Source organism: Apium graveolens, chromosome 10 (assembly GCF_009905375.1).
Source record: "Apium graveolens cultivar Ventura chromosome 10, ASM990537v1, whole genome shotgun sequence".
NCBI classification, from domain to species: domain Eukaryota; kingdom Viridiplantae; phylum Streptophyta; class Magnoliopsida; order Apiales; family Apiaceae; genus Apium; species Apium graveolens.
The window spans coordinates 235,504,251-235,519,318 of record NC_133656.1 but is presented as its reverse complement, the minus strand read 5'-3'; the positions used below and the strand labels follow the sequence as shown (position 1 = coordinate 235,519,318).

The following is a 15,068-nucleotide window of genomic DNA, read 5'->3' as shown; positions in this document are numbered from 1 at the left end:
TCCAATTATTCCGACAAGAGGGATTCGTCAAGGAGACCCGATATCACCCTATTTGTTTATTATTTCTCATGAGGGTTTTACTGCTCTTATTAACAGGTACGTTCAAAAGGGCTGGATCCATGAATATAGGATTGCAAATGGAGCTCCATCGATTTCGCACATGTTTTTTGCTGACGATAGTTACTTATATTGTAAGGCTACGTCGAATGAAGCTATGTGGGTAAGTCAGTTGCTGGATGTCTTTGAAGCTGGGTCAGGGCAAAAGATTAATAAGCAGAAGTCTTCTATATTTTTCAGCAAGAATACAGAGGAAGGGACAAGAGAAGAGATATGCAGGCAAATGCAGATGATTGAAGCTCCAGAAAATAGTCTGTATCTGGGGCTTCCGAGCATAATGGGTCGAAATAAAAATGTCATCTTGGGTTTTCTAAAAGAGAAGGTTCATAAATGTGTGGAAAATTGGAATGAGCAGATGATCTCTAAATCTGGGAAAGAAATTTTATTGAAATCAGTGGCGCAAACTCTCCCTTCGTACGCTATAAGTGTTTTCTTGTTGCCTATGGATATATGTATTGATATTGAACAAATTATGTGCAGATTTTGGTGGCGTACAAACAACAACTCTGGCCGAGGCATTCATTGGGCGAGTTGGGATAGATTGTGTTGGCCAAAAATTAAGGGTGTCATGGGTTTTAGGAAGGTTCATGATTTTAATCTAGCACTGCTGGGTAAACAAGCATGAAGACTGGTAAGCAATGGTGACTCGCTGGTGTCCAAAGTTTTTAAAGCTCGTTATTTTCCTCGTTGTGATTTTCTGGATGCAGCATTGGGTAGGAATCCCGGCTTTATCTGGCGTAGCATTTGGGCCTCTCAGAGTCTTGTGAAGGCTGGTACAAGGTGGAGGGTAGGGTCGGGGGAAAGGGTAAGTATACTAAATGATGCTTGGTCGAATGATATTGACCATCCGTTTGTTGTTAGTAATCACCCAGCTCTAGTTGATCAATGTGTAACTGCTCTGATGAAACCGGGGGAAAAAGCCTGGGACACTGAGGTCATCACAGATTTATTTGAGGAGAGGGATCAACATCTGATTCTCGGTATCCCTCTTAGTCATAGACAGGAGGAAAATACTAGATATTGGTCTAAAGATGATAAAGGTATGTATACTGTTAAAAGTGCGTACAGACTGGTGCAGGAAATGAAAGGAGCGTGGGTGTCTAATGCCAATTCTGGCTTCTGGAGACGTTTATGGAATCTGACCACCTACAACTAAAAACTTTTTATGGAGAACATGTAATGGTTTTTTACCGACGAAATCTTCATTAAACAGGAGGCACGTTTCTATTCTTATGCATTGTCCAATGTGTTTGGATAGGGAGGAAACAACATTACATTGTTTGATTCAATGTGATTTTGCTCAGGCATGTAGGCAAGGGGCGGGGTTTGGCAACGTCCTGGATGATTTTGATAATTTTGCTGATTGGCTGAAGGGTGCAATGAATATGTATGACAACTTGAGGCTGGCTAAGTTGGTGACGTTGTTGTGGTCTGTTTGGAAAGCTCGTAACACAGTGGTTTGGCACGATACATACCTTCACGTTGATGAGGTTATTCGTACTGCTCAGATTACTCTTGATCAATGGTTGGAAGCTCAGTTGAGGAATTTTACTCCGTCTGTTGTGTTTTTGAATGCGAGGGATGGTAGTGAGCTTTGGACGAAACTGGATATAAACACAATCAAGATAAATGTTGATGCAACCCTTTTCAATGATAAACATTACTATGGTGTTGGGTGTGTAGCTCAGGATCACTCCGGACGATTTCTGGGAGCCAAGGTGGCGAGTAAAGCTGGAAGAATAACTGCAGATCTAGCAGATGCGATAGCTGTTAAAGAAGCACTTAGTTGGGTTAAAACAAATCAGTGGACTAGAGTGCTGGTGGAATTCGATTGTATGAAGGTTGTGCAAGCTCTGCGTAGTGCGGTGGAGTTATCTTCTCCGTTTGGGTTGGTTTTGATGGATTGCAGACATCTCCTGCAAGACATTGTTAATGTTGAAGTTTGCTTCATTAGACGGTCAGCAAATAGGGTCGCCCATTGCTTAGCAAGACAATCTTATTTTCATTCTGTTCGTAGTTTTTCATAACTTGATGTTCCTGGTGACATTTTATCTCTTTGTATGCGTGATATTTTAATTGAATGAAAAGCTTTCTTCCTTGGTCAAAAAAAAAATATAAGTTTATTTTTAAAGAAAAATGTTATTTTTTTAGTTCAACGTTTATGTTGATTTAATATCATTGCTAATGTCTTAATTCATTAACTAAAGTTGATCTCGGCCGTGTACTTAACTTTTAATCCTCTCTATTATACAAAATTAATTTTATAAGATGTCAAATAATTGTCCATTCATAAATTAAAATTGACATAATCAATTTAATTTTTAACACATTGAAAAAAAACTTAAATTTAATCATTCTTATTTTCAGAACATAAAAGACTTTTGTTATTTTTTTCTAGTATATATATCAATAACTCTGAAATACTCCATTAAAATTTTTTAATATTGGTAAAGATAAAGTCACATGTGTGTATGTAATTATTATTTATTATATTTTCGAGTAAATTATGTTGGTCTCGTTTATTTATATGCTAGATATCTTGGTCATGTATATATATTTAATTGTTATTCAGTAAATTACTCAAATAACATATATTTATGATTATTCAAAAATTATAATTATCTAATAAATAAATTACAATTATTTATATATCATAGTCGTAGTAGCATTGACAATCAAACAATATTTATTTTTACTCAACAGAGCATCGGTCATGGATGTGATATAAAAATAATTCATATATCGTAAAGACTAACTACTGATATTCAGAAGTTTTTTTTAAAATCTGAAGATAAATTTGTACTAACATCATCATTCAAATCATTTTGAAGTTTCTTCCACTTATGATTCTAATATTTCTTTTTATAGTAACTTGATAACATTGTTTATTATTTTTCTAAAATTAAATATATTCAATTTGATGATTTTTTTTAAATATTAGTTGAACTTGTTAATCCTTTCAAAATACCGACTAATATTAATTTTTTTTATTTAGATAACATAACATGGATTAAATCAAATAGTACAATATATTATAGTGTTAACCTTTTTTCAAATAATTGAAAATAGTTGTACAATATTTTCCAACAATAAATATTTTTTTTGTAAATTTATTATTGCTAATTTTAAATAAATTTTTTTCAAAATATTGAATTCTATAATTTTTCAAGTTTCTTATATATATATATGAGTTAAATTCTATTGAGTCCTTATTTTTAGTTGAGTACGGGAGTCTGCATATATTATGCAAGTAAAATAGTATAAAAAAATTTGTAAAACGTATTATAATGTGAATCATGTTCTACAACTATCTCTATTTTAATAAATATCTTGCAAATCTCTTACATTTGACAAGTTGAACATTGCAGAACATATGATTTTATAGAAATGATCAGTTTGAAGAACATACGTATTCACGTTATAGAACACGTAAATATTCAACTTGCTGAACATTAATTATATAACACCATAACACACATTTATATCATGTAGTTTATTATTTTAGTTTTTAAATTATTAGAAATATAAAACCTGAATCATTAGATTGGATTGTAATATAAAGTTAGGATTTTGGACTTTAGAACTCCACGAAATAAATAGGGACTTTATGTATATGATTACTTATAATAACCATATCAAATTGAATAATATCAAATTTAGAATTTGTATCACAAATATTTGAATATAAATATATCTTTAATTAAATAATGCAATAAATAAATTAATTTTTTATGAAGAAGTATCAAATGTCTTACCATTTTTTAAATAACATGTTAATGAAAATTATTAATTTTACTTTATAGTTGTAATTTAATTTTTTCTAAAGAGAATGAAAAAAATAGGATTTTAAGAGCAACTCTTTATAAATTCACAATCATTGAATAATATTTTAAATCTATTTTTTTAAAGTGAAACATTAATAAATAAATCGATTTAGTATATCTTCGTAATTTTAACGGAGCTTGTGACAAATTTTGAATATATTTAAATATTGGGTCAAGTTCTAGATGTAATACTGTAAAATCAGTGAGTTAGTAATTTTGATACATAATATCAATTGACTTGATTGTATAAAGAACTCAAAAATATTAATTTTTATTAATATAAGATATTAGAAATTTATCCTTATTGGTAAGATATTCTCGTTGAGCTCGTAATTTAAATTTATTAAACCTAGATAATGATGATGTATTTTCAGCTGGGTCATGTAATCAAATTTCGAGTATTTTTTCAAAATGGGTAAAATTCTAATTTTGAAGCTGGGGTAATTTTGATACATATTATCAATTGACTTGATTTTATAAAGACCTCAAAGATAATATTTTTTACCAACATAGGATATCACGAAACTTTTCTTTGTTGGTACGATTTTTTAGTCAAACTCATAATTTAAATTAAACCTAGGTAGTGACGTGGTATTTACGAGCAGGTCATTTAGTCAAATTTCGAGTATTTTTTGAAAAATGGGTCAATTTCTACTTTTGAATTCGATAAATCGAAATACGCTAATTATAACTTATCTAAATATGTAGTACACATATATATTATTTATATAACTGTATCTCTTTTCAACATATAAAAAAATTAATTATATATACAATTTATTTTTTATTAAAAAATATATATTAAAAATATATGAGACATGCTTTTCAAATTAAAAATTGTTTAATAAATAAAGGAATGATCCGTTTATGTACTATGCTTAACTTTATATCTCAAATTCAATTGTTCAAAATTAACTCTACTATCATGTTTAAAGTTAAATAAATTATCATTATTTACGACACTCACATATTACGTGTATGATAAAAAAAACTCAAGTAACAGCTTGATGTAGTGGTAAGGTGATGTGCTTGTAAGTTTAAGTTCAATTCCTATCAACAACATCTTTTATATAAATTTAAAATACATGGGTAAATTAGTTATTTTAATGAGACTTTTTAATCTCATGAATATTATCACCATGTTCTCTTATTATATATAGAAGAGATTATATATGTTTTACCTAATACTCTCAAACAAAAATTGTTTCATAATTAAATTAATAAATATCTGCAGCAACATTTTTTATTATTATTTAGTGATACAATAAATAAACTAATCAAATAAATTATTAGAGAACACATTATTTTAACATTTTCCAAAGGTTAAATACTCTGTATTACAGACACAAAATAGTGATTCAGTGATTTTTCTTTCTCACAACATAGGGATTATATCTTTTATCATAATCTAAATCTTAAATAAAAAAAACACTTGATGACTAACTTGGTTTAATTATCACTGTCAAACATCCTTTTACATGGAATATTGTATAATACAGTGGTTGATTTTAAACTGGAATTAGTTATTCAAAATTATTGATACAAGATAGTAAGATGCTCTATATTATATGAGATTTTACAGGTCATTCAATAAAGATATCCATTAAGATATTATTTATGGGTCTGTGAGTATGTCTGGTAGTACAATTTACGGCCAATGTCAGCTGGAAATAAAATGAAAAAAAAAACTGAAGATACATTTACATTCTAACCAGATACAAAGGTATCAAACCAAATCAAAACAGAAGATTGTATATAAGTTAAGTTTGTATACATTGTCCTATATATTATTTGAAACAAGATATTAAAACCTACTATGTACCAAAATGGTTTGCATCCTCCTCCAAGTCTTTGGTAGCAGAACACTTTATTTGCATTGCAAATCCAACATCTTACAGCTCTATAGTCTGACTCTGACATCTAGATACATAAAACTAGTAACAAATGCAACCCTAAAAACAGAGTTAAAAAACTAAAACTTAAAATGTGCCCAAGTAAAAGTGTGTTACAGACTGGGTAGCCACTTTACAATTGTTAACTATAACAGCTTCGACCGATCATCCAAGATGCTGCTTGTTCATTTCTTAACCAGAGCAATGATCTGCTGAACTTGTGCAACAGCTTACCTTTTGTCTTGCTCAGTTGGAGTGACCAGCCAAGTTCATAATCCGCAATACGTTGCTGCACTCTTTTCCCGGTCCAAGAAAGAACAACCAAACGCAAACATTTCACATATTTCGGTTTGTAAGTGTCAGTGAATTAATCATGTTATTTTGGTTTTGAAAGAATATACTATTAACAGCCCGTCTATAGTTCAGCAACAATCTGACAATCAAAAAAACTTGTAGTTCGAGGTTCCTCAAGCCAACAAGACATTTCTTTACTCATTTCCCAACATTAGTGTAACCCTTGGAAAATATTTGGTTGAGCCAGGCAGCAGGAAGGCAATCACTGTGTACTATCAAATAGAATATAAATGCCACGTATGCAGCAGTTCCAGTACAGACCACAAACCCAAACAACATTCCGTTGACTTTAGAAACGAAAAAGTCCAGAAAAAGATACCCATTGATAACCATCACAAGGGCAGCTACAGTCCATGCAGCTCTCTGCCACAAAAAGTTTATAAATTATATACAAAACAAAGAAGTCTAGTATTCAGACTTAACACATCCACCTTTATCTTAGCAGTCGTACTTGAAATAAAACTAAGCAAAAGACTTTAGTAATTAGATAAGAACCTAGTATTATTTTATATACTAGTTTTACTTATCCTGGAGGATTTATTTACAGTTATATAGGTCACATCACCAAAGTGCAAAAATAATCAACATGATAAAAAGACATAATTAGCATTAAAGATCTTAGACAAATGAATTGGAACATTACAACAATGCTCAAGTCACTATATAAAATAATGTAGCTAGATATTCACCCTTAAGTAGTTAAGTGGGAATATTTAGCCCATGCATTTTCCGATGTAACTGCTAAAAAGAATATTCTATCATCTTGAACTTTCTGATAAAGGTACGTGTACAGTAGGGTTTTAGGGTTTCGGTGTGCACGCATAGGTGTCCATCTTTATACATACCGCAGTAATTTATCCCGCTATGGTATTATGCTAACAATCGTTTGCCCCTGCCCATCTCCCTATAATATATATCATCCCTGGTTGGCAAGGAAAGGTTCTGCATAGATGTCAAATGGTGTGATAACAATAAAAAAAATCCATAGCCTGTGTAAACTTAATTTCTTAAAATGAAAAGATCTCCATCTAGATTGAGACCGAAGCTAGAGTTTTAATTATCATTATGTCAAACAAACATAAAATGCATGTGATAACAGTAGTATCTCTACTTGCTGTACTCAAAAAGTGCCAGATGTACACAATTTCACTTATATTATTATATTTTTGTAGGCAAGAGTGCAAGTGAAAAATTAACCATGACGAGTGTGTTTTAGCGGTAACTATATTGGGCCTGCCACATCTAATTCATGAAGAACAGAATTTTATGATTTTATCAACAATAAAAACTTGGCTAATTTTGCAGACCTACTGTAAACTGAGTCCTGACACAGCAAGTTCAAGAACCCTCTCTACAGGAGTTAAACTCTCCATTTCTTTTTTCCTTCAAGTCATATCTATCTGCTCACAATTCTTTAATACCTTCCTAATATTCCCTCTTCTATTCCTCATCAAAAACTGGGTTAGGAATTTATAGGGTTTATATATTCTCTACTTCTTATCATTGTTATTACAACTATATATTATATGTGAGGAAATTTTTGGGCCGTATGTTGTAGTACTAAAGTCAAGAGTACTATTGCTATTGATAATAGTTGAAAAGAAACATATCCTCAACTTGATTCTTTAGTTTCAAATTATTCTTCCTGGCTCTTTCTAAGGGTAGAATGAAAACGTTTTATCAAGGGATCAAGTGAATAATATAGGGAGAATAATATAGCTGGAACAAGTTCTAAGGAATAAAGGGGTGGAAAATCAGTGGTATTCCCTTCAATATAGGGAAATTCATGATGGTAATCATTTTCACCAGATTAGGATAAGATAAACATTACTTGGTCTGGTTTTTACAATATTTTCTAATCTTTAAAACTTGTGTGTACAAGTACAGTACTATCACTCAAGCATTGGTACATTATTCAATCCACATAAAGGAGTAGAAAATCAACAGGGCTTTGTCATGCACCCTTTTTCACTACTTTTATCTTAATTTTGTTATAATTAATTTATTCAATTTTTTATGCCAATTTTGTGAAGCTCAAGCGGGCAGTTACACTTATACATGTGGATCCTTTGCATGACAAGCATTTTGAACACAAAGAGAGCTGTATTGATGAGAATTAGAAAACTGAAGTGTTCCAAAGAGTTACTACTATTACGAGTTCGCTAAACACACCTGTGACGTCTATAATATTCTAACAAAGAAAACAGTGATAAATTCTTACCTGCAGAAATGATCCAATTTTGAAATCTCCCATGATCTGCTCCTTGGAAACCAAGGTGAGAAGTGGTATAAGGGCAAACGGAATCTGTATAGACTGCAGAACATTAAGCCATTCATTCAGGACATCAAGTGAAGCTTCAGATCTGTTGTAAACAAGAGCAACAATTATGGTTGGCACAATGGCGCAACTTCTTGTAATCAATGCTCTCATCCATTTTTTTAACCGAAGATTAAGAAAGCCTCCCATGATGAACTGTCCGGCATATGTACCAGTTATCGTGCTACTTTGACCAGCTGCTAGCAAACCAATACCCCAAATATAAAGAATAGGCAAAACTCCCCCACCATACTTTTCTTCAAGATACTGTCCTGCATTAACCAGACCAATACTACTAGCTTGTTTAGTACCATAGAACCCCTTGGCAAAAACTGTTGTAACGAACAGATTGATCATAAATGAAACAAAAAGGGCAGCAGACGATTCAATTGTATAATAATTGACTGCCTCTTGAACCCGTCCTTTCTTGCTTGGGTCAATATTTCTTGATTGAACTAAAGCCGAATGAAGAAATACATTATGAGGCATAATAACACACCCCACAACTCCAACTGCCTGTCTTATTGTTCTCGAACTAAGTTTTGGCACCAAAAGACCTGCAAATATAATGACTCTCGTATATGTAAGCCATGTGGGAAAACAACTAACACATAAAAGGAACACTTGAAAGAAGGTGGCATCCAAATTCATACCTATCAAAAGCTCTTTCCCACTAGGCTCTGTGTCAGCAAACATCCATGCAAATGAGAGTCCCATAGTTGATATGAGAACTGCAAAAACAGCCTCCAACTTCCTCACTCCATAGTTCTCGAGTAGTAGAAATATAAAACTGTTCAAAAACGTAATAATTAAATCACCATCAATTATAAAATTAATAAAAATAGTCCAGATTTAAGATTCAAAAATACGGTAACGGCAAAAGGCTATCCACCCGACCCTGGGCTGAAATTCTTACGTCCTTCCTGTATACTTGAAAACCCTAATTAATTTCCCATGCGTTAATGAGAAACCCTCTCCATAACCTTAAGAAATCTAATATATATCGTCACAACAAGGTTAAGGGTTCACATTCTTATTTCCCCTCCCCACATACACAAAAAATAAATATATCCTCTCATGACATGGATTCAAACTTCGAATCCTTAATCCACCTCCAATCCACATAATAATCTATCCTTAATCCACCTCCCCAATCCACTTAATAATCTATCCTTAATCCACCTCCCCCACCCACTTAATAATCTAACCTATGAAAAACTGATATTAAGTCGAAAAAAGACAATCCGATTTCCAGATATATACGAAAACATACACACACAAAAAAATCAAACGGAAGCATAACACCATTTCACAAGCACAAGCATTTGCATACCAAAAAAGATTACTTGAATAAAAATAAAAACATCATATATACTAATTACTCCAATCAGTAATCACCTACTGTATCCTTCAATTTCACATTTCATCAAGAATTTATCTTTACCCAAAAAATCAATCAATTCAAACACACACACACACATAAAACATATAGGCTTTCCTACAAATACAATCTTAAGTTAGCCTAAAGAAACAAAATCGTAATTTTTATCTCCCAGACTTTTTACACTAGTAACTTAAACTGAGACCATGAAATGACATGATCAACCTGGATATGACCTAAAATAACCCATTTACATAACTTAATTCCTTAAAACTAAGAAATTCGATTTCATTAAGTTTCAATACTTCTCAACCTAACCAAAATTGACCCGATCAAAAACACGAACCCGAAACAAAACACGATCCACATTTCACATCACAAAACAAAAACCAAAATTACCAATCAGAAGCAGTAATAACAACACCAGCCCAAAGAGGCAAAACACCATGACTTAAAATCTGAATAGCAATAGCACTTCCAATCACTTCTTGAATATCAGCCCCAATTAAAGCTAATTCAGCCATAAACCACAACAAAAGCCCGGCCCAATACGGATACTCTTCTCTACAAAGCTCAGCTAAATGTTTACCCGTTGCAACTCCGACCCGAACCGACAACAATTGGATCAATAAACCCATACCCGTGGCCCACATTAATAGCCATAACAATGAATAGCCCGCAATTGCACCCGATTGTAAATCTCCCTCTAAATTACCCGGATCCAAGAACGCTATGCTCATTAAAAAACCCGGCCCGGTGAATAACCACAGCTTTTTCCATGAAAAATCGGGGCTTTTAATCTCGTCCGTTGATTCTAATTCCAAATCGACGATCAAGATTTTGTCTTGCGACTCGTAGGCGACTTCGTCGGAGTAATTGTAAACGCCGGTGATCGGAATTGTCGCCGGAGATGATGGGGTTTTGGGGGGTAGGAGGTGGTGGGTTTCTTCGTTTTTTGGAGGTGGTGGTGGAGACGTGGATGGTGGTGGAGGTGACGTCATTTTGAAATTCCGGCGCCGGAAAAGATGAATCGCCGGTGAGATTTATGAAGGTGTGAGATTTGAGGGGGAGTGTTTATATATAGATTTAGATGGGGTTTTATGGGGTGTGGTGGGGTGTAGGGTAGTAAGGGTAGTTTTGTCATTTGGTAGGAGAGTTTTACAAGTGTTGTACAGTGGTAGTAACTTTTTGGCGGTTGTGTAACAGAAAGAGAAAAGCTAATAAGACTGTTTGGACACAAAATTGTTTGTAAAAATAGTTAAGTAAAAAGTCGTGTTTGATGCGATGATTATATAATATTAACTATTTGTATTTATGCGTTCTTATTTATTTATATTAGTAGGTTGCAGTGTTGTTAAAATTTTATGGTAAAATCGGATAAAATTTTAGGACTGTTGGACACAAATTGTTCTAATTTTTTTAAACAATAAATATGTAAAAGGTTGTAATTGATGCGATGATCATCATAGTAGCAATTGATTTTTGCGCTCTTATTTATAGGGCTGTCAAACGGATAATTCGAATACGGACCGCATCCGCAATACAGATAATATCCGCTTTTTTTCGGATACGAATGCGGATATTTTAGATGAATATCGGATTTTTTTGAATTTTTTTGTTGGCCCTACCATTTTGACGATGATTATAGAATTTTTTTATGATTAAATATAAATAATATATTTATATATGAATGAAGTATGTGTACAATTATTTAAAATTTATATAAACGTAGTATTTAATACATTTACATAAACTATAAACTAAAAAAATAAATTTTAAATTATATATAATTATATATTTATATAAATTAAATATCATATATATATTTAGTTTCGGATTCGAATATTTCGAATTCGGATACGGATAATATCCGTTTTTTTCGGATACGGATAATATCCGCTTTTTCTAGGATACGGATGTGAATTTTTCGAATTTTTTTAACAGCCCTACTTATTTATATATACCAGTAATAGTTTGCAGTGCCCTTAAATATTTTACTGTAAAATTGGATATTTGTGGATGCAAAATAAAATTATAAAAAAGTATACAGAATGTGCTTGGTTTGTCATTACACACTAGTGCTAAAGTTGTATATTATGATCTTAAACACTACAAAACTGACCATACTTTTGTTGGCCACAATTTCAGCTAAAGCCTAAAGTGAAAATAATACTACCTCCGTCCCGCCATTTGTTTACATTTGGTTTGGACACGGAAGTTAAGAAATGTATATAAAATAGTGAAAAAGAGAAAGAAAAGTGAGTGAAATAGTGGGACGCATTAATTTTTAATATATAAAAAGGAGATAATGGAGTAAAAGTAATGTGAAAAGGAAAAAAAATGAGAAAGTGGTAGGATCCATTTACTATTTTTGATAAGTTTTGAAATATAAAAAATTGGATGAGACATCCTAAAAAGGAAAGTGTAAAGAAATTATTGGGACAAGGGAGTACTATCATGTCTTATTTTCATGTCTTATTTGCTGCACTTGTTTGCCTGATTTCTTTATAACTTGGAAGTGATCCTACAAGGATTCCATTTAAATTGCATTAGTGCTTCTGTATTATTGTATTTTTTTAAAACTAAACTCATAATTCAATCGTACACCAATAGTAAACTGATCAGCTGATCCGTAACAATCGTAAAGATGATTACAACTAACGCTGGTGGACCAAATTTATATTATATTATAATAAACGAAATATTAAAAAAAATTAGTCGGTCGGTCGGTCGCTATTTGATGAAATTACTTAAATACCCTTACTTAATTATTTCAATTCTAATTATTGAGTCTATCAATTCTAATTTTAATTGATATTGATGTCAATTTCCCCTGTGATTTTACTAATTTGAATTCAACTTTTTCTACCAATTTATATTTTAATTCATATCGAGTTCTATATTATTCAAATTTATTATTTCGGGCTAAATTAATATGCAAACTAAATATAATTATTAAGATTTAGTTGATATGTCATGTGAATCGGGTTAAGATAAAATAATAATACTATTAGTCCTCTTAAAAAAATAATACAAATGAATTGGATAAATAAAATAATATATTTTATTTATCTAGGATAAAAAAATACATTATACAATTGATTCAACTAACACAAAACTAAAATAAAAATACAATTCGACCAACAAAAATAAAATAATATATACTAATTATTCAATCTAAAACAAAATTATCTTATTAAAATTAAAAAAAATAAAATTAAACTAAAGATAATTAGTTTGATTTGGTCAGTGTATTGGGTATCGGGCTATAATAAAATAATATAAACCACTGATCCGAGATAAATCAAATTAATATTAGATTAAGTATAATTCGTATCCTATTGATAAGACTAAAAATCAAATTTTAAATGAAACATAAATATTATTTTTAAAAAAAAATACACATAAAATTATCAATAAAACTATATAGTTAAATCAAGGATATTGTCTTTTTCAAATATCTATTATAGAATTATAGTTAATCGATTAAGTAATCAACATGCTAAAATAATATTTTTTAAGGTCCCAACATAATGTAGACATTATATTTTTACCCTCAATAAAATAATAATTTCGTTATAATGATATTTTCCACCTTAGCAATGCTATTACTTTAAATAAGTTTAAATGTTTAAAAAAGTTATGCACATATACACCTACTAATATAATTATTATGAGTAATTTATTTAAAATTTTAAATGAACAAAATTAAGAATTGAAGTCAAATTTTTTTTTAAAAAATATATAATTTTTAAAAAAAAAATCTGTGTGATCCGTGTATCGCACGGGTTTTAAGTTAGTCGTAAATAAAATGCAAAGTCTAAAAACGCTAATCTTTAACTTAAATATATTTTTTAGGGTGAGCTAAGATTTCAGCATAAATTTTTTTGATTATTCGGTTCGGTTTTAGGTTAATCGAACAGGATGCACATCCATGGTTCTCCACCTTCCTCAACAGTAAGAGCAAACTCAGGCAAACACGTTGCATTTCACTAATGGATAGGAAGGAGTATATTTGACAAAGAAGAAGCTAGGCGCCGCATCTCAAAGCAGAGCCGAATAAAACCAAGTGCAAATGTTGCAACTAGAACAGTACTCTTCTATACATTTTATCGGTTCTCAGAAGTCTCATCATGTTATTAATATTCTCCTGTTAGCCTTTTTGTTTTTGTAAATCTGTCAAAGACCCCTGCACTCAACTTCAAAGTAACGCTATGAAAATAACAATCCATGAACGATTTGAACTCTTGTATTTGTTTTATACTCTTCAAGGCCTGCTCAATTAACAATTGTTATTTTTCGTAAATCACAATGAATCCTCGAATCAGATGAAGTAAAAACATTGTTACATATTGTTTTTGTTAGGGACCTCTATTGAAATAAGATGTTCTTATGGATTGTTACATGATAACCCCGGCGTTAAAGTGATGTCTTCCATCAAAGTAGTATAACATCTCCGGACACATATTTGAGGATGGCCAGATCCTAAAACCAGATTCATCAATGTTTTAGTTGAAATCTTAATATAATATAAAATATTATGTATTAGTAACTTAGAACATATTTATTCTACTATATAAGGCTAAAATAGGTTGTACTAGTGATATATGACATCAGCAGAACATTGTTGGATCAATTTTTTTTATCATAGGTCTTAAATTTCAATTTAGAATATCATATGAGGCATTTCTTGGACTTACTCTTAGTTTCCTAAGCTATTGTTAACTACCTTTATATCTTTATAGCTCGTGTAATGCACGGGTATACTCTAGATTGTGCTAAGTGGAACTGTTTTCATTGTATTTGTTGACGGTATATTTATGTTGTTACTATTATGGATAAAAAAAACATGTATTTATTTATTTGGTGTATTTAATGTTAGGGTTTGATAAGTTTCGAGTTTTAATGGTTGTGCTTGTATTTCGTGGCTTGAATCTGCCTTCACAAGATACCTACGTACCTTGGCGTATGCCTAGGATCAAGACAAAACGTAGTTCTTGGTGATGTTTGCCCTCGGGGCTATGGCACCGAGAGCTCGCCAGGGACGTAGTGACTTTCATGTCCTTCAAGGACTAAGTCTCAAACGTTATTCCAGGTAACGGTCTATTGGCTTGTGGGATGCCTTCGCGGTTTCGCGATGCTTAAATATGTCCTCCAAAACGTGGTTTCATGGTGGTGACGTA

At 31.6% G+C, this 15,068-nt stretch overlaps 2 protein-coding genes across 3 annotated transcripts; one reads left to right on the top strand and one right to left on the bottom strand.

Annotated features, from left to right (window-relative positions):
- Positions 1 to 1,361: 1,361 nt before the first annotated feature.
- LOC141692080 (uncharacterized) lies at positions 1,362 to 2,144 on the top strand. Its single transcript, XM_074496820.1, has one exon. It carries the CDS (start codon positions 1,362 to 1,364, stop codon positions 2,142 to 2,144), a length of 783 nt encoding a protein of 260 aa, XP_074352921.1.
- A 3,521-nt stretch (positions 2,145 to 5,665) lies between these two features.
- LOC141689717 (metal transporter Nramp2-like) lies at positions 5,666 to 10,952 on the bottom strand. 2 transcript variants are annotated; one of them, XM_074494074.1, is made up of 4 exons: positions 10,285 to 10,949; positions 9,158 to 9,294; positions 8,409 to 9,061; positions 5,666 to 6,550 (listed from the first exon to the last, which is right to left on the bottom strand). In XM_074494074.1, exons 1-4 carry the CDS (start codon positions 10,884 to 10,886, stop codon positions 6,326 to 6,328), a joined length of 1,617 nt encoding a protein of 538 aa, XP_074350175.1. In that variant the 5' UTR covers positions 10,887 to 10,949; the 3' UTR covers positions 5,666 to 6,325. The 2 variants fall into 2 exon arrangements, with proteins under 2 accessions (XP_074350175.1, XP_074350176.1); XM_074494075.1 differs by lacking the exon at positions 5,666 to 6,550 and adding an exon at positions 6,771 to 7,129 and having other exon boundaries at positions 10,285 to 10,952.
- Positions 10,953 to 15,068: the final 4,116 nt, after the last annotated feature.